General features: G+C 64.0%; 1 long non-coding RNA gene and 1 gene segment (V, D, J or C); both read left to right on the top strand.

Annotated features, from left to right (window-relative positions):
• The window catches only part of LOC123943474, a 1,358,446-nt gene extending 1,334,528 nt beyond the window's left edge, over window positions 1–23,918 (top strand). The window contains 3 exon segments of the C gene segment in view: window positions 22,459–22,764; window positions 22,938–23,279; window positions 23,460–23,918. Of these exon segments, the coding sequence occupies window positions 22,459–22,764; window positions 22,938–23,279; window positions 23,460–23,854 (1,043 nt within the window).
• Window positions 23,919–25,584: 1,666 nt separating this feature from the next.
• Window positions 25,585–26,912, top strand: LOC123943813. Its single transcript, XR_006818677.1, has 2 exons — window positions 25,585–26,497; window positions 26,794–26,912. It is a non-coding gene; the product is annotated as an uncharacterized LOC123943813 (long non-coding RNA).
• The last annotated feature ends 327 nt before the right edge of the window (window positions 26,913–27,239 follow it).

The following is a 27,239-nucleotide window of genomic DNA, read 5'->3' as shown; positions in this document are numbered from 1 at the left end:
AGTAGCCTATCTTAGCAAGAAACTAGATCCAGTAGCAGCTGGGTTCCCCCTTTGCCTCCGCACAATTGCGGTTACGGCCCTCCTGGTCAAGGATGCAAGTAAATTTACTTTGGGTCAAAATCTCATCTTGACCACCACCCACATTATCGAGGACCTTCTCCGAACTCACCTGGACCGATGGATGACGAACGCTTGAGTGACGGGGTATCAGGCCCTCCTCCTCAATGAACCAAGAGTGACCTTCCGGTCCCTGGCAGTGCTAAATCCAGCCACACTGCCGCCAGAGGAGCTGGCTGACTATCCACACGACTGCGGGGAGGTCCTAGCCCAAGTTGCAGGAATAAGGCCGGATCTCAGAGACATTCCCCTCCCGGATGCCGAGATGATTCTGTTCACAGAAGGGAGAGGTATGCGGGGGCTGCGGTGGTTTCTCCTGAGCAGAAACTCTGGACAGCAGCCCTGCCACATGGAACTTCGGCACAAAAAGCGGAGCTGATTGCACTCACTAAGGCACTGCAGATGGCCAAAGGTAAAACCACCAACATCTATACTGACAGCAGGTACACCTTTGCTACTCTCCATATACATGGGGCTATTTATAAAGAAAGGGGCCTACTAACAGCAGAAGGAAAAGGATTAAAATCAGAGGAGAAATATTGGCTCTCCTCCAGGCTATTTGGGACCCAAAAGAGGTGGCTGTTATGCATTGCCCGGGACACCAAAAGGGGACTGATCTGATCTCAAAAGGAAAACAATTAGCAGATCAAGCTGCAAAGCAAGCAGCCCGAGAAACAGCGCAAGAACTGGTTACACTCCCGGCTCCAACCCTACCAGAAACACTGAACTGTTCAGAAGAAGATTTAAAGTATTTACAGAAATGGGCTAAATTGGACTATGAAAGGGGACTGGGCGAAGACTAAAACAGGAAAAATAATTGTTCCTCAGAGACTAGGTAAGAAGTTAGTAGACCAGATACATCAGAGTACTCATTTGGGGATACGCAAACTCAAGGAGCTTATAGGCAAGCAGTTCCAGGTTTCTAAATTAGGGCGTATGGTACAGGATGTAGTTGATAGATGTGCTCAATGCCAGGCAGTTAATGTGGGAAGAACTAAAATGGGAAGAGGGAAAGAGAAAGAGGTAAGGAACCAGGAATTTATTGGGAAATAGACTATACAGAAATGAAACCCAGCAAATATGGGCACAAGTATATGTTGGTTTTTGTAGATACCTTTTCAGGCTGGGTGGAGGCTTTTTCCACCAAACAAGAGACAGAGATGGAGGTGGAACAACATCCCTATCAACCCGGGGACTTGGTTTGGATACGTCGCCATCAAGTGGGAACCTTGGAGCCTTGCTGGATGGGACCATTTACTGTCATCCTGACCACCCCCACGGCAGTAAAAGTAGAAGACATCAGGGCCTGGATTCCCACATGTCACATCAAACGAGCTGAGGACAGGGATGCCCCCCAGAGATGGAAGCCACAGCCGATGGACCGTGCTGACCACACACTAAAGCTAAGACTCAAAAGATTAGGAGTTCATTGTTGTACCTATTGTTATCTGTTTCTGTAAGAGCGATAAAAATGCAGTCTTATATGCTCAATATAACCCATTCCAACAGAAGAACGTACAACTGACTGAAAAGTCAAGGATTTGACTAAATTCCAAAGAAAAGGGGGGAATGTAGGGGCCTGCTTGGCCGGAGGGAGCCCTTTTGTTGTGGGCTTGGACTGACTCTGCCCCTCCTGGAGGAACTTGCTTGCAGACCCCAGATGTAGGGGCGGGCCAGCGGGATGGAGACGTCCAATCACTGGGGCGCACACATATTTGCTATGGTGGATTGAAATTCAATTGGCCGCCCGTATTGCTGACTCAGCGTGACGGTGCAGCTTTCCCCGTGTGTTGCAGTCCTATTGGCCACCTGTGTGTGGGCCGGGCTCGGCCACCTCTATAAAGATTAGTCTGTGAGGTAGTGTAGGAGTGATAGCGTCGGGGTCATTGGGAGCATAAGGAGCAACAGCGTCGGGAACAGCAGCGTGCGTGGGTAGCAGCAGCGTCGGGATCATCGGGATCGTCGGGATCGTCGGGAGCAGCGTCATAGGGGAAGCATAGTCATCGGGAGCAGCATCGTGGGGAGCGGCCTCGCCGGGGAGCAGCGCTGCCGGAGCATCGTCATCGGGAAGCAGGCTGTCGGGGAGCGGTGCCACCAGGACTGCTGTCGTCGGGTAGGGGAGCCATGGGGTAGCGGCCGTCGTTGGGTAGCGGCCGTCATCGCGTAGCAGGAGTCGTCAGGTAGCAGGCGTCGTCGGGTAGGGGGAATCGTGGGGGAGTCGTCGGGTAAGGGAAGTCGTCGGGTTCGGTGTCCCAGTCGTCGTCGACTCTTTGGAAGAGACGCCCCGACTGGTCGGTTTGATTTTCGATGCTTGGCGCGAAATAAAGCTTTGCTTCACGTTCGCTTTGTGTCGGTCTCGTTCCTTTGATCACGGACCCTAACACCACCTGCGACCCACCATATTGTCCTACAACATGGAACCAAGAGGAGCTGGATGAGAGGTAGGAGAGAGAGACCCAGAGTATCAGAACGGGGAGGAGGCAGATGAGAGGAAAGACATGGAGACACAACCCTAAAGGACAGCTGAACTAAGCTAGAGGCAGGCGCACAGACATAGAGGGATCCTTTCCAGGAACGGGCTCATCGCTCGTGGGCGTCGACCAGCACATCGGGAACCTGCAGGGCCGCCCACAGCCTGGAGTCTCAGGCAGGAGCTAACCCTGCAGTCTCGGGGCAGAACTCCTTCTCCGGGAAAACTCGGGCTTCGTTCTTCAGTCCCTCGACGGCTTGCATGAGGCCCACCCACATTTTGGAGCCCACATCCTCTCCCTGAAGTGCACTGATTTCCCTGCACAGCTAGGAGGCTGTCTGGCTGGGTGAGCCTGGGAGACCGACCGTCCCTCGGACCTCCTCTCGCTCCGCGCTCACAATGCGAGAGGCGGGGCCACCGTCACTGTCTTACCTGCAAGAAACTACAGCCTCAGGAGCCTCAGCCCCTGCCTGCAGGGAGGGTGCCAGGCTTTGCACCGTGTCTTCTGACCCCAGCGCTCATGCACTGTCCACACTACGTCTTGGAGAGGCAGCAGAACAATCTCCTGATCCAATCCCTGCCTTTGGGGACCGTCACAGGAGGAGGTCCCTGCAGCTCAGGGTCCTTAGGGGAGGACCGAAGCCCTGGGAAGGCTCGGAAGATGCCATCCCTTTATCTGCGGATAAGGACTTCGCAGCGGTCCGCGGTGCCGACAGCAGCAGCAGCGAGCACACTGTACTCGCTGGGGCAGGTGTGCTTTCTGGGACGGGCAGACCTGGCCAAAGGCAGATATTAGGAAATCATGCCACCGACAAGTAAGGACCATCGTGACACGTGCCGTGAGTGGAGATCATCCAGGCCCCTGAGGTCCCCTAGCAGAAAAACCCAATGCGGAGGTCAAGGGACGCTTTCCCAGGAGTGCACCCAAGGCAGAGCCCTCCACGCAAGCGGTGTGGCTGCCTGGGGCCCGCGCCTCTGCACCTGGTCTCCTGCCCTTCCGGCCACAGACCCTCGTGGGCCCAGGAGAACTGGGGCCATCTGGGAGAAGACAGGCGTGCCACGTTACAGGACGGTTTCCAAAGCACGGTGCGATCCTGACTCCCATGTGGACACATAAAAAATGTCTTTCAAATCTTTATTAAACTCGTCGATTCAGTAGAATCCAAGTATCTCATTTCTAGAGTTGAATCAAGAATGCTAAGAAGCATTTATACAGAGTTGCGTTTTCTAATGTGGCAGGTTTATTCCATGGGAGGCAGGAGTGGACTGTCCTATCAAAGAAGAGACACTGCATGGCCATCCGTTGCCCACATCTCACGAGCTCCAAGACCGTGCAAAGCTCCGAGCCCCCACTGAATCAGCCCACACGAGACAATGCCTTCATTTCCACTGAAGACATAAGAAGTCATCTTTGGGTCCATTCAGACTTTGGCACAGAATTTCCTGTAAGCATTTGCAGCAGACAGAGTATGCGGAACTCGTACAGGACCCCTGCCAATCAACTGGAAACAATCACACAGTTTGACAGAGAATGGACACGGGAACTTCACAACAGATCCCAGTCACCGTTAAACATGTGGGAAGGTGCAGCCACTCTGGAGAACAGTGTGGAGATTCCTGAAGAAATTAAGAATAGAGCTTCCCTATGACCCTGCAATTGCACTACTGGGTATTTACCCCAAAGATACAGATGTAGTGAAAAGAAGGGCCATCTGTACCCCAATGTTCATAGCAGCAATGACCACGGTCGCCAAACTGTGGAAAGAACCAAGATGCCCTTCAACGGATGAATGGATAAGGAAGATGTGGTCCATATACAGGATGGAGTATTATGCCTCCATCAGAAAGGACGAATACCCAACTTTTGTAGCAACATGGACGGGACTGGAGGAGATTATGCTGAGCGAAATAAGTCAAGCAGAGAGAGTCAAGTATCATATGGTCTCACTTATTTGTGGAGCATAACAAAGAACATGGAGGACACGGGGAGATGGAGAGGAGAAGGGAGTTGAGGGAACCTGGAAGGGGAGATGAACCATGAGAGACTATGGACTCTGAAAAACAACCAGAGGGTTTTGGGGGAGGAGGGTCGGGTGAGCCTGGTGGTGGGTATTGTGGAGGCCACGTACTGCCTGGAGCACTGGGTGTGGTGCATAAACAGTGAATTCTGGAACGCTGAAAAGAAATTTTAAAAATTAAAAGTTAAAAACAAACATGTGGGAAGGATGCTGGCCTCCCCTGTTACATGGAAAGCGATCGTTTCGGAGAAACCACGGGAGGGAAAGCGGTTCTCCTTCCCACAGCAGCGCAGCCGCTAGTACCAGAGCAAACCTCAGAGGCAGCGAGTAGAAAGCAGACAGCACTCAGCCAGGATCAGGAGACTGTGCAGAAACACCAGCAGAGCAGACACGGGAGAAGCTCGCTCCCGGGAAAGACCCGCGTGAAGACCAAGTCCAGTCCTGTGGCAGGTGCTGCCCGAAGGCGGCCAGAAACCGCTGCTGTCCCAGGTGCAGGCCAGGACACAGGGCTCAGGACCACACCTAATAGCTGGGAATTAGGGGGACGGATCCACGGAGACGGAACCCCAAAATCTGCACACAAGCGCTCCTCAAACCCTTGGCTGATCCCTTGACTGGGCACCTGTAGAGGAAACTAAGGACCCAATGGGAACACCAGCCAGGAGGCCAAAGAACAGAGGCTCCAGCTGCTGACACACAGACAGAGGCTCCCACGCACGCACGGGCTCCCACGCACGCACGGCACAGCTGAGACGCAGCACGTCCAGGTGCAGATCGCCCCAGGCCGGCGAATACAGGAGCAGCATCGTGGGGCCGCACTCAGCATCTCTACAGGCAGAAGGTGTGACGCCAGAGCCTCAGAGGCTGAGGGCACAGTGACTGCCGGGCGGGGCAGCCAGGCCTGCTCTTGGGCACAAGGGGGACGAGCCAGGGTGATGCTGGAGGCAGGGCAGGGCCACAGCCCCAGAGAGGAGCAGAGCGGGGTCAGCACGGACACGTGAGCTCAGAGCTCCGCTGCCCCGGTGGGACCCGGGAGGAGACGAGATCATTGTCCTCCAAGACCGCAGGACCCCAAGGGCGGCTGGGCTGCCGACAGGGCCCAGCAGCAGCCGCCGCACGGCTGCCCCTGTGTCTTCAGCACACAGCGCGGACACCGGCTGGGCACGGCGGCCCCAGCCCCGCGGCCGGGGAAGAATGAGAAGGGGGCCGCCAGCGTGGTCAGGGCTGCCGGGGAGCCCAGGACGGCACGCTCCCCCGTGTGCGGGCTGCACGGACTGGCCGCACCTGGCCTGGGCCCGCGGGGGCAGCTGGCTGCAGGGTGGGGCTCCGCCTGCCCTGTGGTTTCTCTCAGAACCGTGGGCCCTTCCAAGAACTGGGCGCTCGCCCCCCCCTCCCACGCAGCACCTGACCCAGTGCCAAGGGTGGGGCAGGACAGGCAGGGACCGACGGCCCTGGGGGGGCAGGGAGGTCGGGCTGGGCTCTGTCTGCCCCAGGCCCCCCGTCCAGGCCTGTCCGGGCCAACCACTGCGGCCCTTGCACGTCTTCGAACAAGCCTGAGGGTCCCCCCGGGGGCACCACACCTGACGGAGGCGACCTCCACACGGCCTCCCTGCACGGCCACTGCTGGCCCTCGGCATGCTGGGCCCAGAGTGGGGGTTCCTGGTGTCTCCCGCTCCAAACGTCCGCACGAGGCCTCGCAGGAGCGCTCGCTGGGAGGGCCCCGCATCGTGGCCTCCCCGACATGGGCGCTCGGCCTTTCCGGGGGTTCCGGGGACACACGGGCCTGCAGGACACGCCGCGGTGTGAGGGCGAGGCCTAGCCCAGCCAGCGCAGCCGCACACACAGCGCTGGCGCGTCAACAGGGCACAGCCGCCGTAAAGGACGGAGTCCGACGGGACTAGTGCCTCCCGCAGCCGCGGCGACACCCACAGATCCGTGCCACCGTCCACCCCAGCTGCACCGGACACGGTCGTCTTCCGGAGCCGCCGGCCCACCGCATGGTTTCCCAGCTTGCCCTCCGTCCCCGCCCGCCGTCCCTGGACACACCGCCCAACTGCAGCCCCCGCGAGACAGCCAGCGGCAGGACACGGGCTCGGGAAGGAGTGTGGGGACGATGCGGAGGCCCCCGGCCAGCAGGACGCCCAGGGCGGGCCGGGGGACTCACGGCCCCGCACACTCACCCCCAGGCCACGCCTCCAGGCAGTGGGACACAGGAACAAGGGAACGTGCCACGAGGACCCCTGCATCCACGTCTCAGGCACGTGGCCACGCGGGCTTCTCGTGCCCAAAGCAGCCACGACCCTTTGCTCGCAGGGCTGCCTCGGGGACAGCGGGGATGGCGCCCGGCCCCCGCTCCCTTCCAGGGGCATCCCGGTGACCACCACGCTGTGTGCGGCCAGCGGGTCGGCGTGGCATCGGGGAGCGGGCACACGGGAGGCCACGGAGAGGAGTCCACTGTGTCCACGGCACAGGGGCTCACCTGTGACTCCAACGTTGCTGACACACTTCCCAAGAACATGCAGATAAAGGGGAATTTCCAGGGCTGCTGGGGCCCCCGGGGGTTCCCACTCCATTTTTAGCCAGGGCACTGAGGCAGAGCTCCCCTCCCCCAGCGCCGAGTATCCTGACGCAAAAATATCAGCCACGGTTACTGACGGTTCAGCTCAGCTGTCCGGGTCTCCGTCCCGGGAGCTGCGGACAGCCGGGACGGGCCCCTGACGGAGGCCCCTCGGGTACCGCAGCCATAGGGCCGGCCCCGGCTGCAGCAGGGCGGGCTACACGGACCACGGCCCCGCCAGCAGGGACAGCGCCTCCTGGTCACTGTTGGTCTCCCAGGTGTCTGTTCCCTGCACAGGCACAAGGGAGCAAGAGAAAACCCAACGCTGACCCGCAGAGGACAAGGGCCGAGAACCTCAGACACGACAGGGCTGGGCCAGCGCCCAAGGCGGAGAGGGTGGAGGTCCGCGCAAAGGGCGCGCACGGGGCCCTGAGCATGGATCTGTCTGCGGCCAAGCAGGGCGGTGACCAGGGTCAGGGGAAAGCACCGGCGAGCCGCCCCTGTGCTGCACGGGACAGCAGGCGGCACCGGCCACATCCTCAGGTGTGTGAACAGGGTCGCCTGAGCCACGTCAACAGGGAGGGCTGGGCCGTCGGGCTGGGCCTGGTGCCGCCAGGGGGGAAGGAGTTCTGTGGAAGGGGCTGGCCCATCCCGGGCCCCGCTGGGCCAGCGGGTCTCCCCGGGCTCCACCGAGCTGGGCTCCCCTGCATGGACTGAGACGGGCCAGGCTGGGCTGATCTCACAGGACCGCGTGGGCTGAGAGAAGCTGGGCTGGGTTAGGCCGGGGCAGCTCGCTGGGCAGGGCGGCTGGACCCTGCGGCTTCGCGTCGGACGGGATTCCGCAGCCTGCGCTCGGGGCTGCACCACGTGCTCCTGTGCCACGTGACCTGAGCTGAGCGGAGGGCACGCGGCCGGGGAGACCCGGGTCAGGTGAGAAGTGCACCTTGGCGGGGACCATCCTGGGTGGGGCTGACTGGGACGGTCTGAGCGTGGGCAGGCCGGTCTCACGGAGCAGATCCGAGGCCGCTTGGGAGGGCGGGCCTGGGTCGGCTCCCCTTGGCTCACCCAGCTGAACCAGGCCAAGCTGAACTGTGGGCCACGCACCATCATTGAGCTGAGCCGAGTCCGAAAATCCTGGGCCCCTGACCGGGGACCAGTGAGCCGAGCCTGGGAAACAAAGGGGCAACCTGGCCTGAAGGAGTCGAGCCTGTCTGCATGGGCAGAGTTGCTGCAGCTGGGCTGGTCTGGGCTGGGATGGGCTGGGCTGAACTGGGCAGAGCTGGACTCTACTGGGCTGAGCTGGGCTGAGCTGGGCTGAACTGGTCTGCACTGGGCTGAACTGAGCTGACGTGGGCTGCACTAGGCTGGGCTGGGCTGGGCTGGACTGGGCTGAGGTGAGCCGGGCTAGACAGGGTGGGCCTGAACTGGGCTGGGCTGGGCTAGCCTGGGCTGGGCTGACTAAACTAGGCTGAACTGGGTTTGGTTGTGCCAAGCAGAGCTGGGATGAACTGGGATCAACTGGGCTGAGCTGAGTTGACTTGAGCTGAGCTGGCAGAGCTGGATTCTACTGGGCTGGGCTGGGCTGGGCTGAGCTGAGCTGGGCTGGGTGGGACTGAATAGTGCTGACGTGGGCTGAGCTGAACAGCATTGGGATGAACTGGGCTGAGCTGGGCTGGGCTGGGCTACGATGAGCTGAGCTGCGCTGGACTTGGCTGCACTGGGCTGAACTGTGCTGGGCTGGACTGAGTGGGGCTGAGCTGAAATGGGTTCAACTGGGCTGAGCTGAGCTGGGCAGGGCTCGGCTGGGCTGACTAAACTAAGCTGTATTGGGTTGGGTTGTGCCAAGCAGAGCTGGGCTGAACTAGGATCAACTGGGCTGAGCTGAGTTGACTTGAGCTGGTCTGCACTGGGCTGGACTGGGCTAGGTTGAGTTGAGCTGGGCTGGGCTGGGCTGATTTGAGCACAGCTGGGCTGAGCTGGGCTGGGCTGGGCTGGGCTGGGCTGGACTGAACTGGACTGAACTGAGCTGGGCTGGGCTAGCCTGGGCTGGGCTGACTAAACTAGGCTGAATTGGGTTTGGTTGTGCCAAGCAGAGCTGGGCTGAACTAGGATCAACTGGGCTGAGCTGAGTTGACGTGAGCTGGTCTGCACTGGGCTGGACTGGGCTAGGTTGAGTTGAGCTGGGCTGGGCTGGGCTGGGCTGATCTGAGCAGAGCTGGGCTGAGCTGGGCTGGGCTGAGCTGGGCTGGACTGAACTGGGCTGGGCTGGGCTCGGCTGGGCTGAGCCGGGCTCAGTGCGGTTCCATTGCTGGGTCCAGCCGGACTGAATCAGGCTCCCTGCGTCACGAAGACTGCTGTAGGTCAGTGGCTGGGGTCGTGGACTGTCATGACTGAACCGAGCAGGCGGGACGAGCCCGGCTGGCAGGCTGAGTTGAGCTGAGCCGAATGAATTTGGTCGAATTTGTGGACTGAACTCCGATGAGTTGTCTGGCTTGAGATGGGGTGTCCTGGGCTGACCTGGGCCAGGCTGGACCAAGGTGGGCCCCTGGACCTCGGCCCTTCTGGCCGGGGCCAAGCTAGTGAGGCGGGGCATGGTGCTGGTTTGTCTCTCCGGCCTCAGAGGTGGTCACACAAGGCGGTGGGACTGGTCTCCCTGGACAGGAGGGCAGAGGGGAGCTGAGAGGCAGGGCCAGCGTGGGCTGGGGTCTGGGCTCCAGGGCCAAGGGAGCACAGGCAAGCAGACAAACCCAGGTCACTGACGGGGGGAGGACTGCTCTGGGGACTTCTCCCTGTGAACGGGGTCCCTGCTCAGGGTCCCTGGAAGCTCCACAGGGACAGTAGGGACCAGAGAGCCCTGGCTGGCCAGGGGCAGAGGGGTCACCCACCTGTACGCCCCAAGAACCCCACATTCCTGCTCCTCGGGGCTGAGGGCAGCCGCTGCTTCCAACAGGAGCCATCGCGGCTCCTCAGAGGGTGTTTCCAGCAGAATCAGGGAATGAGAGCCCCAGCGAGCATCTGTCCCCGAAGGCTGGAGGAGGGATGTGAGAGCCCCCGTCTCTGCCCCACGCATCTCCTTCTCAGACCCCTCCCCCAGGGGCCTGGGGGCAGGAGGCCCCGGGTCGGCAGTGGGCCCGGCCCGCGACGGGGCTGCCGAGCCGGGAGCTGACGCTACCCCGTGTCCCAGCCTCCAGCCGGGACGTGTCCGTGTTCTCCCTGACCCCCTGCTGCAAAGGCATGGCTGGAGCCACCTCGGTGAGTCTGGGCTGCCTGGTCACCGGCTACCTCCCGATGCCGGCGGCCGTGACCTGGGACACGGGGTCCCTGAACAAGAGTGTGGTCACTGTCCCCGCCACCTTCGACCAGACCTCCGGCCTCCACAACGCCATCAGCCAGGTGACCTCCTGGGGCGAGTGGGCCAAACACATGTTCACCTGCAGCGTGGCTCTCGCGGCGTCCCCCGCCATCAACAAGACCTTCAGAGGTGAGCCGGGCGCCAGGGGAGCGGGACGGGCCGGCGGGAGCGGTGGCTGGGCTCCCGTACCACCCTGCCCGGTCCCACCCGGCACACGTGGGACCCGGGCCAGCAGGCGAGCTCCGCGGGCGCAGGGAAGCCAACGCCACACTGCCCTCTGCACCCACAGCTTGCGCCATGAACTTCACGCCGCCCACCGTGAAGCTCTTCCACTCCTCCTGCAGCCCGCTGGGCGACACCCACACCACCATCCAGCTCCTGTGTCTCATCTCTGGCTACGTCCCGGGGGACATGGAGGTCATCTGGCTGGTGGACGGGCAGAGGGTCACGAACATGTACTCCTACACGGCGCCCGGCACCCAGGAGGGCAACGTGACCTCCACCCACAGCGAGCTCAACATCACCCAGGGCGAGTGGGTGTCCCAGAAAACCTACACCTGCCGGGTCAGCTACCAGGGCTTCACCTTTGAGGATCACGCTCTCAAGTGCACAGGTACGGGCGCCCCTCCCGCGACACCCAGACCCGCGGGGCTCAGGCAGGAGGGCTCAGGCAGGAGGGCCGCGGCACGCCCTCACGCAGCCCCTCCCTCGCTCCGCAGAGTCCGACCCCCGCGGTGTGAGCAGCTACCTGAGCCCGCCCAGCCCTCTGGACCTGTATGTCCACAAGTCGCCCAAGATCACCTGCCTGGTGGTGGACCTGGCCAGCACGGACGGCCTGAGCCTGACCTGGTCCCGGGAGAGTGGGGAACCCGTGCACCCAGACGGACCGAAGAAGGAGACTCAGTTCAACGGGACGGTCAGCGTCACGTCCACCCTGCCGGTGGACACACAGGACTGGATCGAGGGCGAGTCCTACTACTGCACGGTGAACCACCCAGACCTGCCCAAGAGCATCGTGCGTTCCATTGCCAAGACCCCCGGTGAGCCCCAGGCCCAGGGGAGGGGGCGGGCCTCCCCCCCTCCCCGGGAGCCCGGGCTGACCCCACACCTGCCCTCAGGCAAGCGAGCAGCCCCGGAAGTCTACGTGTTCCTGCCCCCGGAGGAGGAGGAGGGGACCACGGACAGGGTCACCCTCACGTGCCTGATCCAGAACTTCTTCCCCGCGGACATCTCGGTGCAATGGCTTCGCAACGGCAGGCCCATTCAGACAGACCAGCAGGCCACCACGTGGCCCTACGCGGTCCCGGGCACCAGGCGCGCCTTCTTCGTCTTCAGCCGCCTGGAGGTCAGCCGGGGGGACTGGGAGGAGCAGAACAGCTTCACCTGCCAAGTGGTGCACGAGGCCCTGCCCAAGTCTCGGATCCTCAAGAAAACGGTCTCCAAAACCCCGGGTAAATGATGCGCCCTCCCCCACCGGCCTCCCCACGCCCCAGGCGCCTCCTGCCAGGGCAGGGCAGGGGGCCGGCCAGACCCTCCCTCCCTCCTTGTCAATAAACACCGCAGTGTCCGCTCAGAGCCCTGAGCACACCCGTTCTTGGGGGCGGGCAGGGCCGCAAGCAGGAGGTCTCTGCACAGAGGAAGGGACCCCGGGACGGGTCGGGAGGGGCGCGGCAGGCGGGGGCTGGCACGGCCACCATCGCCCTCCAAGTCGCGGGGCCCTCCCTGCCACCCCACTGGTCGCCGTGGCCTCTCCGAGGAGCCCGAAGGGCTGGGGGTACCCTGGGGAGGGACCCCACACCCCAGCGAGCCTGCGGCCCCGCCCTCTCCTGAAGGGCCCAGAGCTCTCGGCCTCCAACGCCCCCAGTCTCCTGTCAGCCCTCTGGACCCAGACGAGCCCCTCACCACCTCCAGCTGCACACACAGGCCCCTGCGTGCAGAAATGGCCACGTCAGACCCGACTCTGGTCCCTGCGGCACAAACCCCAGCCCCCCCCCCCGTCCCCTCGCTGTCACGTCCCTCCTGCACGCGGACCTGTGGGCCCCGGCCCCACGCTTGGGCCCGAGCCAAGCCTCTTCCCACAACTCACCTCGAGCCGCTCCTGCCCTGCCTACGTGCTCAGCCAGGCCGGGGTCAGCGCCCGTGCCCGCCGTGCTCGGCCTCACGCCACCTGCACTGCCCGGGGAGGCCCCCAGCCTCCCGTGAGGTCACACTCACCCCCAACGCCCTTCGGCCCCAGCAAGTCCCGGGGCCGCTCCGCCACCAGCACCCGCAGCGCACCCAGGGGCTCGCACGTGGCCCCCACGGCCTGCTCCTCGCCCTTCCTCCCTGTCCCACGAGGGCCAGTGCACCCAGATGGCATGGAGAGGGCTCCCTCCTCCACCGGGGATCTTCTTTCATGGCCCCGGCCCCCGGCCCTCCTCAGCCCATGGAGGAGCGGATTCACACAGGCCGAAGGCTGGAGTGTGGACTCCGTCTCCTCTCCCGCTGACCCGCACCCCAGGACAGGCTGAGGGCCCTGTCCCGGGACAGGAGGATGAAGGGGTCCGAGCCGGGGTCCAAACCCGTGCACAGGCCTCACGCAGCCCCACACCCGACGTCCCCACCGTGCTCACACACACGCACACGCGCACGCACCACGTCTGTCTGAGGAGCGGCACACGCCGGACCCGCATTCTGAAGACGCGAGGCGGGAGGCTCTGGGCTCCTTCACCCCGTATGGGAGCCCCAGGACCATGCACAGGCCCTCACTCTCCAGCACGGGGGCCCACTGTGCAGGGAAAGTGGGACCATGGCAGGAGGAGCCAGGAGACAGCAGTGGCCCCGGGACAGGCCCAGGGGGCAGCTCCAGGCACCTCGGGCCTCAGCATGGTGCACGTGGCCTGGCTGGCCCCTCTGAGCACCCACGTCATGGATTCCCGGGGCCACCCCAGGTCCTGCGAGCTCAGCTACTGAGGTCCTCAGGCCACCAGGAGTAAAACTGGGTGGGGACGGGGCCGGGAGGCCAGGCAGGGGGTCCACAGGCCGTGCAGGGACAGCAGAGCTGCTGGGTGCCTGGGCCAGCGCTGGGGGTGGGGACCGAGAGAGGGCAGGTCACCCCACACCTGCAAACCCATGGGGCTTCAGACCCCCGGGCCTCCGGGGGCAGCTCAGAGCGGTCTGGACGAGGCCAGGGTATCATTGCCGGCGCCCCTCCTCGGGGCGGGGGCCAAGCCTGCCGTCCCCCAGCGGCCCGTGCTGAGGCTGGACCAGGGAGGGCTGACTGGCCCGTGCCTGCAGAGCTGGCGCTCCAGGAGCTGTGTGCGGAGGCCGCCGAGAGCACGGAGCTGGACGAGCTGTGGGCCAGCCTGCTCGCCTTCGTCGCCCTCTTCCTGCTCTGCGTCAGCTACGGCGCCGCCGTCACCCTGCTCAAGGTGGGAGCCGCGGACACCCAGGGGGAGGGAACGCTCCCGGCAGAGCCGTCCTCACCGTGCCCTCCCCCCAGGTGAAGTGGGTCCTGGCCGCCGTCCTGCGGGAGAAGCCACAGGCCATCCGAGACTACGCCAACATCGTGCGGCCGGCCGACTAGGCGCACACACAGCGCGGCGAGGCCGTGCCTTCCCCTCCCCGGGCTGGAGGCCGTCTGCTTGCTGGCGGCGGGAGGACGAGAGCACAGACGCCCCCAGAGCGGCCAAGGCAACGGCCAGCACACAGACATCCAGAAACTTCCAGCCGGGCTCCAAGTCCGAGGCACCCAGGAGACCTGCCAACCACAGCCTGACGCCAGGCCACTTTGGCACAAGCCCTTCCCACAGAGTGACCCGAGCTGGGCGTGGGTGCTGAGCCCTGGGCTCCTCCCTGGTCCTGGGGTCAGGGCTGCTCCCGTTCTCACGGAGAAGCCCCCAGAGCACGAGGAGTGGAAAGTCCGAGGCCCACTCGCCACGCAGCATCCAGACCCGAACCCAGGATGCAGAGTCCAAGTCCAGGGCACGACCTCGGCTCCCAGACTCAGGCCCGCCTCCCTGGCACCTGGTGCCGGTGCCCACCCCCGTGCCCAGCCCCAGGCCCCGCCCAGCCTTCCCACTGGCCACTGGCTGCCCTGGCGTGCTGCGGGACAGAGGAGAGCCCCTGGGGAGAAACCGCGGGCCTGCTTGGGGCCGCGCACAGGACTCCTGCGGGGGGAGGAGGACTCTCCAGCCGGAGCTCCCCACGGGTCCCGCCTCAGCCAGCCGCCCCCAACCCGTCCACCCAGGTCTCACTTCGCCTCTCGCTCCTACCTTGGCAAGCCCGTTGCCTTCCTTTTGAGTTTCACAGTAAAGTTCCTTCTTACAAATCCCATGCCTCCTGAGCGTGCTTTGGGAGAAGCGTCTCCTGACCTAAGGGGGTGGGAGGCAGCCCCCCAAGGGTGTGGCCAAGGGGCCAGCGGGAAGGGAGCAGGGGCGAGTTTGGGGCCACAAGCCCCAGGTGACCAGCCAGCTGCTCGCTGCAAGCGTCCCTTCGACACCGCCGAGACACCGAGCTCAGTCCGGTCACACCTGCTCTGCTCATCTCCAGCCAAGACTCCCTGCCCCTTCCCTTGCTGATGTAAAAGCCGCAGCATCCCCTGGGCAAACCCGAAGCAGCTTCTTCCGGGGTCAGTGCTGGAGGGCACAGAAACACAGCTGCACACGCACACCAAGGTCAGGACCACCATCAGCCTCCAGGGACCACCGGTGCCTGCCCCCGCATCTGTCCACCCACTGAGCACACACACACGGGCCAGTCCTTGGCCCCCAACCCGCCATCCTGCCTGGAGGTCCCCATGAGCTGAGCAAGACACGCAAGCCAGAGCCGCCGGGATGGGCCACTGCCGTCCTCCAGCAGAAACCCGAGCAGTCTGGAACCCAGGAGCCAAGGCGGGAGGGACGGCGCCGGCCAGGCACAGGGCTGGGCACGAGAGTAAAGAGCTGGTTTCCCTGCCTGGAGGCGCCTTCCCGTAGGGTGTCTGCCCAGCGCACTGGGGATGGGGACACCATGTCAGCACACCCGAAGACAGGCTGCCTCATCTACGAAGAGTGCTCAGGCCCCAGGACAAGGGAGCACGGGAGCAGCCCTTGGCAGAAAGGAAAAACCGTGTGGCCGAGAGTCGGAAGAAAAGATTCAGGAGTGACCAAAGTCCCACTAAGGAGGACGCAAGCAGCTGGGGCCATCGCTCGGGGCCGTGCCCCAAGCCCCATGTACCAATGCCACACGGACGTGGACACGGATTGGATGCCGACGCGGACTTGGACGCGGACTCGGACAGACGTGGACACGGACCACGGAGGGACCTGAGTGAGGCCAGAGGGCAGGCTGAGGGGTCGGACCTTGGCTGCTCGCCTCCCGCCCAGGGCACGACTCCCAGGACCCGGCAGGTGCGACGCCAGTTCCAGACCTGGAGGGTTTGGTCTGAATAGAACATCACGGAAGCAGGTGTGGGGGCTGAACACAGGACGAGGCCACGCCACAGCCCCGCCTAGCGCTCACGCCATGCCCACGCACACTCACACTCAACGCACACATGCGGGCGCACACCCGTGCTCTCAGGAGACCGGCCCACACCGGTCCAGAGAAGGAGACGCCACGGTACGGCCCTCCCGAGCGCCCAGCCAGGCTCTGCGCTAGCGGCCACCGAGCTCACAGGGCCGTGACCCGACCTCAGACCAGCGGCTCCGTCTCTGCCCACAGGACCCCTCTCCGTCGGCTCAGGCCGCGGGCGATCTTCGGAAACGCGCAGACATCCAGACACGTGCCGTGACGTCGGAGCCACGCGGCCTCGCGCGCACTAAACGCGGGAGATGGTCTGGAGCCTCCTGGAATGTCCTGGGTCGCGACGATCTGTACCTCTCGGTGGGAGAAACCCCGTCCTAAATGCCGCCTCCGGGCCCACGCGGGTCCCAGCAGCTGCCCCCCGGGGCCTCCAGGAACACCTTCCCTTTCCCCTTAAAACTGTTAAAAAGGGAGTCAGGCAGGAACAGGCCCTGTATTCTCCCCACATGGCCAGACCCCTGTGGAGTCGTGGCAAGGGGGGAGGAAAGTTCCGTAGCCGGAAACTGGATACGGCCCAAAAGTACACATAGGTGGCTCGAGAGAGAGACAGAGAGAGAGAGAGGGAGGCGGGTACGTGGGTGGGGGCCGGATGGACGGTGATACACAGACGGACGGGGAGGGGTGGGACAGACGGTGGGTGGGCAGATACACGGGTGGTCGGACAGGTGGAGAGACGACAAGTACACGGATGGATAATAGAATAAACTTCTAAGACGGCTTCGTCCGTTTTGCGCTGACGAGACCCACACCCTCCTGCAAGGTTCTCGGGAGCCCAGGCCTGGGTACCTCCCGCCCGTCTCCTGGACCGAGGGTCCCCCAAGAGCAGAGCTGAGTGTCTTCCTTCTCTGTGCCCCAGATCAGAAGACCTGCCCCATGGACCCCAGCATGAGGACAAGGGCTGGGCTGGGCCCACACCGACCGCGAGAGCCAGAGGCCATCGCACACGGCAGAGTGCAACACCCCGAGCCAGGGAGGCCGCTGCGCTGGTCACCGGTCAGGAGGGCCGGGGGGGCCCAGCTCACGGGGCGCACAGCCCGAGAGCAGGCCGCGGGGTGGACGCTACCAGGGACGCTGCCTTCACACCCCCCTCCCCGGCAGGAAAGGGCCTTCTCAGGGGCCCTCAGTCCCGCTTTCTTTCCTTCCGTTGCGAACCCGGCACGGTCGGCCGAATGCTGGCCCCCGAAAGCCATGTCCACGGCCTAATTCCTGGAACCTGTGAGTGCGACCTTGTTTGGAGAACGGGTCTTTGCAGGTGTGGTGGACGTCAAGGCCCTTCGGATGAGATGGACCAGGCCCGAGGAGTGATGGCGGGTGTCCCTACAAGAGGCCGAGGAGAGACAGGGACGGGGAGGAGAAGCCCCATGATGGTGGGGGCAGGGCCGGGAGGGACCGGGCCGCGAGCCCAGGGGCACCTGGGGCCTTCAGGAGCTGGAAGACGCAGGAAGAACCTTTCCTGGAACCCTGGAGGGCCAGCGGCCCCAGCCCATGGGGACCTCAGATGTACGACCTCCAGAGCTGCGGAAGGAGATTTCCGTTGTTCTCAGGCCCCAAGTCTGTGGTCCTTGTCAGAGCAGCCCCAGGACACTTGCACAGCCAGCCAGCAGGCCTCCCCCAAGCTGAACGAGAGGACTCCTTGGCTCTTTCCCCTCCAAGCAGGACCATCCTGCCAGGCTCAGCCCCTGGCCCGCAGAAGGTGCGGGTCCCTCTCAGCAGTGTGGCGGGCCTCTCTCCCGAGTCCCAGCTCTTTCCACTCACTGCCGCAGGCAGGCGGCCCGTACCCTGACCTCGCATCTCAGCCCAAAGGACACCTCCTGTGGCCTGTGTTCCGGGCCGTGTGTTCCCCCGATGCCCGCATGCCAGTGTCTGTGCTGGGGACAGGAGGCTGAGGGAGAAGGTGTCCCGACCCCTGGGTGCTGCCCACCCTGCTTCTCATTCCTCTTGATCCCGGGGGCGGCCATCGCCATGCGGGGTCCAGTGTTGGGACCCTCGAGGGCGCCAAGTGCAGGGGTGTCGGGCAGACCCTGCAGCAGGCTCCAGGGACAGAATTCTGCAGCGCAGGCAGTGGGTTTTCACGGGGGGACGCGGGGGGTGGTAGGGACAAGAGACATTCGGCTCAGGAGGACTGTCCCTCGCCGGTGACAATGCAGGGATCCCAGGGTTCCACCCCCGGGCCCAGCTCCCTGCGTCCATCTCCTCCCCTCCCACGGCTGGGCAGGGAGGAAGGGAGCTCAGCAGACACCTGCATTCAGTCTGGCGCTTGCTACCGCTCCCCCTGGTGGCGTCCTTCCCGGGGGCGGGCCATCGGCTCGTCCACAACAGTCCGTGCTCAGGCACGCTCAGGATGCAGCGAAGGACCCAGCACAGCAGCCGGGAGGGCCAGGCAGGGTGCAGGGGAGCCGGCAACAGGGACGCAGCCCGAGAGCCCTGGGCTGGAGGGTGCGCACGGGGGCCCTCGGCTCCCCCACCCGGGCTCCAGCCCCGGTCAGGCACAGCACCCAGCGCCTCCCCAGCTGGACGATGCGCCCCAGCCACACGAACGCCGGCTGAGGAAGGGCAGCCCCTGACTGTGGCCATGCGGGCAGGGCTCCTCACCCTCACACACCCCGAAGCCGGCTGGTGCCCCGGGGTCACTGGGCAAGCCTGTCCCTCCAGGCCCCACCCCTGCCCCATCCCCACCTCCCAGACCATCTCTACCGCGGTGTCCCCGAACGCCTCTCAGTGTCCATGTCAGCCTTTGCTTCCTTGCGTCTCAGTCACCAGACAGCCACATGGAGCCCGACCTCCACCAGGGCTCCCGCCTCACACCCACACGGCCTCAGACCAGAGCCAGGCTCCTGGGGGTCGCACAGGTCAGGCCACACACACCTGGCCCCACCACAGCCAGACCACAGACCAGACATGACGTGGAGTCAAGCAGCCACCGCTGGTGGGACAGGAAGTGGGCGAGTGACCCCATCCGTGGGCCAGACAGAGTCACGCAATCCCTCAAAGCCCACCCCTCACGGCCTCAGCAGCCTGCAGTGGAAAGCACCCCAGAGCGGGGCAGGGGGCTGCTGAGACCACACAGCCATCAGGCCAGAGTACGGCGGGCTGGGGCCTCTATCCTCCCTCCAGTGCTCAGGGAGGCAGGCCCATGGACATGCAGCACGGGGCCACCGCAGAGGGAGGCCTGGCCTCTCAGACGTGATGGACCCCAGGCAACCTCGAGCAGGTGGGTCCAAATACGGTTCAGACCTTGTCATCAGTGAGGCCGTCTAGAACCCTGCTGGGCCCAGGAGGATGGAGAATAAGCACGAAGACAGACCAGAGGAAGAAAGGAAGGTTGGCCTGGAGGCCATAGATATCACAGAGCAGAAAACGAGAATAAGCACAATTAAGGCTGCTGTGGGTTACCCTAGACTGGGCTGAACTGGGCTGAGCTGGGCTGGGCTGGACTGAGCTGGGCTAAGCTGAGCTGAACTGGGCTGAACAGGACTGAGCTGAGCTGGGCTGGGCTGGGCTGAGCTGGGCTGGGCTGGGCAGGGCTGAACTGTGCTGAACTGGGCTGGACTGGGCTGGGCTGGGCTGAACTGGGCTGAACTGGGCTGGGCTGGCCTGTGCTGGGCTAAGCTGAGCTGAGCTGGGCTGGACTGAGCTGGGCTGGGCTGGGCAGGGCTGAACTGGGCTGAACTGGGCTGGGCTGGGCTGGGCTGGGCTGGCCTGTGTTGGGATAATCTGGGCTGAACTGGGCTGAGCTGGGCTGAACTGGGCTGAGCTGGGCCGAGCTGAGCTGAACTGGGCTGAGCTGGGCTGGGCTGGGCTGGGCTGAGCTGAGCTGAACTGGGCTGAGCTGGGCTGGGCTGGGCTGGACTGAACTGGGCTGAGCCGAGCTGGGCTGAGCTGGGCTGGGCTGAACTGGGCTGAACTGGGCTGGGCTGGGCTGGACTGAACTGGGCTGAGCTGAGCTGGGCTGAGCTGGCCTGAGCTGGGCTGGGCTGAACTGGGCTGTGCTGGGCTGAACTGGGATGGGCTGGGCTGGGCTGGGCTGGGCTGAGCTGGGCTGGGCTGGGCAGGGCTGAACTGTGCTGAACTGGGCTGGACTGGGCTGGGCTGGGCTGAACTGGGCTGAACTGGGCTGGGCTGGCCTGTGCTGGGCTAAGCTGAGCTGAGCTGGGCTGGACTGAGCTGGGCTGGGCTGGGCAGGGCTGAACTGGGCTGAACTGGGCTGGGCTGGGCTGGGCTGGGCTGGCCTGTGTTGGGATAATCTGGGCTGAGCTGGGCTGAACTGGGCTGAGCTGGGCCGAGCTGAGCTGAACTGGGCTGAGCTGGGCTGGGCTGGGCTGGGCTGAGCTGAGCTGAACTGGGCTGAGCTGGGCTGGGCTGGGCTGGACTGAACTGGGCTGAGCTGAGCTGGGCTGAGCTGGCCTGAGCTGGGCTGGGCTGAACTGGGCTGTGCTGGGCTGAACTGGGATGGGCTGGGCTGGGCTGAGCTGGGCTGTGCTAGGCTGTGCTGGGCTGAACTGGGCTGAGCTGGGCTGAGCTGGGCTAAGCTGGGCTGGGCTGGGCTGGGCTGGGCTGTGCTGGGCTGAACTGGGCTGAGCTGGGCTGAGCTGGGCTAAGCTGGGCTGGGCTGGGCTATGCTGGGCTGGGCTATGCTGGGCTGAGCTGGGCTGAGCTGAGCTGGGCTGGGCTGGGCTGAATTGGGCTGGGCTGAGCTGAGCTGGGCTGAGCTGGGCTGGGCTGAACTGGGCTGAACTGGGCTGGGCTGGGCTGGACTGAACTGGGCTGAGCTGAGCTGGGCTGAGCTGGCCTGAGCTGGGCTGGGCTGAACTGGGCTGTGCTGGGCTGAACTGGGATGGGCTGGGCAGGGCTGAGCTGGGCTGTGCTAGGCTGTGCTGGGCTGAACTGGGCTGAACTGGGCTGAGCTGGGCTGAACTGGGCTGAGCTGGGCTGAGCTGGGCTGGGCTGGGCTGGGCTGGGCTGGGCTGGGCTATGCTGGGCTGAGCTGGGCTGAGCTGAGCTGGGCTGGGCTGGGCTGAACTGGGCTGGGCTGAGCTGAGCTGGGCTGAGCTGGGCTGAACTGGGATGGGATGGGCTGGGCTGAGCTGGGCTATTCTGGGCTGTGCTGGGCTGAACTGGGCTGAGCTGAGCTGAGCTGGGCTGAGCTGGGCTGAACTGGGCTGAGCTGGGCTGTGCTTTGCTGAACTGGGATGGGATGGGCTGGGCTGAGCTGGGCTGTTCTGGGCTGTGCTGGGCTGAACTGGGCTGAGCTGAGCTGAGCTGGGCTGGACTGGACGGGGCTGGCCTGTGCTGGGCTAAGCTGAGCTGAACTGGACTGAACTGGGCTGAGCTGGGCTAAGCTGGGTTGGGCTGGGCTGGGCTGGGCTGGGCTGGGCTATGCTGGGCTGAGCTGGGCTGAGCTGAGCTGGGCTGAGCTGGGCTGAACTGGGCTGAGCTGGGCGGGGCTGAGCTGGGCTGAGCTGGGTTGAACTGGGCTGAGCTGGGCTGTGCTGGGCTGAAGTGGGATGGGCTGGGCTGGGCTGAACTGGGCTGAGCTGGCCTGAGCTGGGCTGTGCTGGGCTGAACTGGGCTGGGCTGGGCTGTGCTGGGCTGAGCTGGGCTGGGCTGGGCTGAACTGGGCTGAACTGGACTGTACTGGGCTGGGCTGGGCTGGGCTGGGCTGTGCTGGGCTGTGCTGGGCTGAACTGGGCTGGGCTAGGCTGGGCTGGGCTGTGCCGGGCTGAGCTGGGCTGAACTGGACTGAACTGAACTGGGCTGGGCTGGGCCGGGCTAGTGACTGAGGTCCACAGGAAGGGGTACGCTGCATTTGGATCACCCCCAGAGATCCAGCCAGGCTGTTCCCCATGTTCTAAGGGGTATGAGGGCTACACCATGGGGTTATACCATGGGGTCCCCGGAGGAGCCCTTTCTCCTGCCGTGTGACCCCCTGCATAACCAAGAGGCCATGGTGCAGGCTCACTTCCTGGGCTGCCCTGTCCAGGCCTGTGCCCTCCCTCTGGGCCCTCCTCTCGTGAGCCCCAGAACGCAGTGGAGAGTGTGCGCACCCACTGCACAGATGGGAAGCTGAGGCTTCAGCAGCTCCCGCAGACTCAGCCACTGAGTGGGAGAGCCACACTCAATCACCACAGGTCCCGAGGCCTTCCCCAAGCCGCGTGTCCAGGCGGTGGTGGCAGAACCCTGAGGACCGTGTCCGATCAGTGCAGCTGGACGCAGGCCTCTGGCTCCGACCCCAGGTCCTTGGCACGTGAGCTGCGGGAGCTTGGGGCAGTCCCTAGTCGTCTCCGTGCAAGTTTCCTCCAGTGCACAAAAGAATCGGGCTTTGTGCTGGGCCTGTGAGGCTGTGTCAGGGTCCAGGGTCCAGGGCCCTGCCCACGGCCTCACAGAGCGTCCTGTGTTGCAGAGTCCAAAGCCAGCCCCACTCTCTTCCCGCTGAGCCTCAGCAGCCGTGACGAAGCCGGGCACGTGGTCATTGCCTGCCTGGTCCAGGGGTTCTTCCCCCCGGAGCCCGTGAACGTGACCTGGAGCCCCGGCAAGGAGGGCGCGTCCATCAGGAACTTCCCCCCAGTGAAGGCCACGGCCGGCAGTCTGTACAGCATGAGCAGCCAGCTGACCCTGCCGGCCGACCAGTGCCCCGACGCCTCATCCCTGCAGTGCCACGTTCAGCACCTCTCCGACCCCAGCAAGACTGTGTCTGTGCCCTGCCAAGGTCAGAGGGCGGGGGGGCGGGGCCACCCTATTCTCTGACCATATGCCACTTTGTCCCCAAGGGCACTGGCCCAGGGCGGGAGTGGGCTGCCTAGACAGGCCCCACGAAGGACCGGGGGTGGGGAGGGCAGGCAGGCAGAGGGGCGCCCTGACCTGCTGCGATCTCTCTCTCAGTTCCAGACCCGTGTCCCCCTTGTCCATGTCCGGCGTGTGACCAGCCCCGCCTGTCACTTCACCCGCCCGCCCTTGAGGATCTGCTTCTGGGCTCCAACGCCAGCCTCACGTGCACGCTGAGTGGCCTGAAAGACCCCAAGGGAGCCTCCTTCAGCTGGTCGCCCTCCGGGGGGAAGGACGCCGTCCAGAAGGCCCCTGAGCGGGACGCCTGCGGCTGCTACAGCGTGTCCAGCGTGCTGCCGGGCTGCGCGGAGCCATGGAACCGTGGGGTCACCTTCTCCTGCACGGCCACCCACCCCGAGTCCACGAGCCCGATAACCGGCAGCATCAGCAAACTCCTAGGTGGGCGCAGACCTCTGGAGGCGCTGCTCGGCACCCGCGACCGCCTCCGCCCTCTCGCCCGGGGCTTGGGCACTCCCACCCATGGTTTACCCATGGAAGCCGAGGCCTGGGGTGCCCAGGGGCAGAGGGGCTCCTCCCCACCGCCACCCCAGACCCCTGACCTAACTCTCTGCTCCCCAGGAAACACCTTCCGGCCCCAGGTCCACCTGCTGCCGCCGCCGTCGGAGGAGCTGGCCCTCAACGAGCTGGTGTCGCTGACCTGCTTGGTGAGGGGCTTCAGCCCCAAGGACGTGCTGATCCGCTGGCTGCAGGGGACCCAGGAGCTGCCCCCAGAGAAGTACGTGACCTGGGAGTCCCTGAAGGAGCCCGGCCAGAGCATCCCCACCTTCGCCGTGACCAGCGTGCTGAGGATCGACGCCGAGGCCTGGAAGCAGGGGGACAAGTTCTCCTGCATGGTGGGCCACGAGGCCTTGCCCCTGTCCTTCACCCAGAAGACCATCGACCGCCTGGCGGGTAAACCCACCCACGTCAACGTGTCTGTGGTCATGGCAGAGGTGGACGGCGTCTGCTACTGAAACGCCCACCCGTCCTCCCTGAATAAAGTCCATGTTTGCCCGGAGTGACCCCGGGCCCCCCTGAGGCCACTGTCTGTCCGTATTCAGGGTCTGTGGCCACCGAGGCAGGGGAGGGCTGGAGGACGGAAGGGCATCTGCTTCCCTGACCCTCACGAGCCTTCACACCGTGGGCTCACGCCTGTGTGAGTGTGAGCATCAGGGTGTGTGCATGGTACACGGCAGGCGAGCCGGGAGCAGAGCCCGGGGCTGGCAGCCGGCGAGGCGCACAACGCGGCCGGCCCTGAGAGCAGGGCACCAGCCCAGCCCTCCGTGGGCAGTGGTGTGCTCCTATCTCAGAAGGGCCTCTAGGGGCCGCCGGGAGGGACCAGAGGGAGGCAGGAGAACAGGGGTCCCTGAAGAGGCAGGTGTCGCTGTGCCGGGTCACGGCAGGACTCCAGGGGGACCCACACCACCCTCGGTGGGTGCAAGGCACAGAGTTGCAGGACGGCCCCCTGGTGCCCCGGACGAGGAAGCCACCCCCCTCCAAACTGCTCTGCACGCAGCACACCCACGTGCACACGGTGCCCCCACGCTCACACACATGTGCCCTCCAGGTGCAGGGAGTCCCCCGCCCAGCCCCGGCCCTGGCAAGATGCCCCATGCCCTTCCCTGTGTGCCCCACAGCGCACAGCTCGGGGCCCGATTCCACAAACCCTGCCCAGGCAGCCCCTGCCCCCTGCCTGACCCCCAGACTCAAGCCTCCCACCCCTTCCTGAGCCCAAGGGCGGTCCAGACCACAGACAGGAGGGCAGGCCGGGGAGGGGTCAGCAGAGACAGCTCCCACCCAAGGCCCCTCTGCAGCTTCTGCTAGAGACTTTCTGGCAGGAAGGGAGGTTTGGGGAAATGGAACATAGATGCAGAACAGTGGTCACCGGGGGACAACTGGTGGTGCAGTGCCCACCAGGGGGCAGCGGGGCCCCTGCTCTTGTCTCAGACACCTTCTGGGCTTCCCCAGGGAGCCTGGTCTTCTGGCTTCCTCCCTCGGCTCCCAGGGCCAAAGTGAGGTGGGGACACCTACCCACATGGCCACTGCTCCCCTCTCACTGGACCCTCTTTGGTCCAGTCACCAAAGGACAATAGGGGGAGCAACAGGTTAATTGGGGGAAATGCTGCCACAGAGAAAGTGCTCCAGCCACCCAGGGAGCCAGCACCTGGCCCTCAGAAACATATTCTAGGGAGAGGAGGGGGAGAAGGGGAGGGGAGGAAGGGTACATAGATGGGCAGGGCAGCAGAGGGACAGCTCATAGGACATGTAACGGATGGAAGCACAGACAGATGGATGGAGGGAGGGAGGGAGGGATGGATGGATGGACAGACAGATGGGGGTGTGTGGATAGATGGTTGGACAGATGGATGGATGGATGGATGGGTCCATGGGTGGATGGACAGATGGGTGTCTGGGTGGGGGGATGGATGGATGGATGGATGGATGGATGGATGGATGCATGGACAGACAGATGGGTGAGTGGATGGATGGATGGACGGACAGATGGGGGTATGTGGATAGATGGTTGGACAGATGGATGGATGGATGGATGGATGGGTCCATGGGTGGATGGACAGATGGGTGGTTGGGTGGGGGGATGGATGGATGGATGGATGGATGGATGGATGGATGGATGGACAGGCTGATGAGTGGATGTGTGGATGGGTGGGTGGACAGATGGATGGTTGGACAGATAGACAGATAGGTGGACGGGTGGGTGGGTGGATGGACGGACAGGCAGATGGACAGATAGGTGGATGGATGGATGGACAGATGGACGGATGAACTGGTGGACAGAGGGATGGATTGACGATTGGATGTGTCAGTGTAGATAAGCAGGTCCAAATCCCATTTCATGTAGAAAGTCCGTGGCCTGGGGTCCTGAAAACAGCCTGTGCTTGTGTCTTTACCTGGGCCTCTCTCATGCTCCTGGTCGCTTATCAGCCACATTCCCTGGGAAGGCAACATGCCCGTCCAGCCCTTGGCACATGGAACCCCAGAGGCAGACTTATGTCTCAACCTGGAGCACCCTGAGGGTGGCATGTCTGGTCCTCTCTGACCCCAGCTAGGGGCCCAGACCAAGGCTGACCCAAGAACAAGGGCTTGGTGAAGGCTTGGTGAGCACACCTATGGGGCTGGGACCCAGGAGGCCTGGGGCATGGGCTCTATTTAGAGAAGCAAAGCCAGTGTCCACACTCTCACAATGCTGGGCCTCTTTCCCTAAGGTCCTTCTAGGACTCCTTTATCCAAAGGGGTTCCCTGGGGACCTGTCACCTCACCCTCCCTGAGAGAGGGCCCCCTCATTGTCCTTGCCCTGACTCTGAGGGTGTGGGGGGGGAGGCATTGGCTCGGCCCCCACCCACGCAGGCATGGGTCTGGCAGACCCACAGTGTCTTGCAGATTGCCGGCAGCCACTTCCCTGGCTGGTGCTGGACCTGCCGCAGGAAGACCTGGAGGAGGACGCCCCAGGAGCCGGCCTGTGGCCCACCACCGTCACCCTGCTCACCCTCTTCCTACTGAGTCTCTTCTACAGCACGGCGCTGACTGTGACAAGCGTGCGGGGCCCAGCCGACAGCAGAGAGGGCCCCCAGTACTGAGCAGAGGTCAGCCAGGCACAGGTAGGGGTGAGGAGGCAGAGTGCTGGGCTGGCTGGGACAGGCGGGTCAGCCACTAGAGCACCTGCCTGTCCCCCACGCGTGGGGGTCTAACTTCCCAAGGAGGTGGTCCCCCTCATCGACACTGAGGACAGGGGCAGTCCTGAGGGTGAGCTGAAATGGCCCCCAGCAGGATCTGGGAGTCAGAGCCCTGGATCCTGTCACTGCAGGGTTCAATCCGTCTCCCCTGAGTCAGGGAGGGCTGGGGACAGGGCACTGGTAAGGACCTCCCCTGGGCCCTGACCCCACTGTCTCTGCAGGGAAGAGTCTGAAGGAGCCTCCTGGAACCCCAACTGAATGCCAGAGCTCAACCCTTCTCAGAAGCTGCCCCTCCACCCCATACACAGGCCTCGTTGGTGCAATAAACTGATCCCAAAGACAGAATTCTCAGAGTCTAAATGAAGGAGGGGGAAGGAGAGGGACAGAGGCTTGGGAGAGGGGGACACCGGCCTCATGGCCCAAGGTGAGGCCTCCTTCACCTACAACCCACTTGGTCCGGTGCTGCAGAAAGCACAGTGCAGGACAAGAGCTGTCCTTCACCAAGGACAGTATGAAGCAAGACCACTCCCAACCACTGCACCCAGGACATTGGCCTGGTCACTGAGCCCTGGTTCTGGTCACTGAGTCCTGGTCCTGATCACTGAGACCCTGTTCTGGTCATTGTGACCTGGTACAGATCACTAGGCCATGGTTCTGGCCACTGAGA

This window comes from Meles meles, chromosome 6, assembly GCF_922984935.1.
Source record: "Meles meles chromosome 6, mMelMel3.1 paternal haplotype, whole genome shotgun sequence".
Taxonomy (NCBI): domain Eukaryota; kingdom Metazoa; phylum Chordata; class Mammalia; order Carnivora; family Mustelidae; genus Meles; species Meles meles.
The sequence above is the reverse complement of the archived record's forward strand: the minus strand, read 5'-3'. Positions and strand labels throughout refer to the sequence as shown.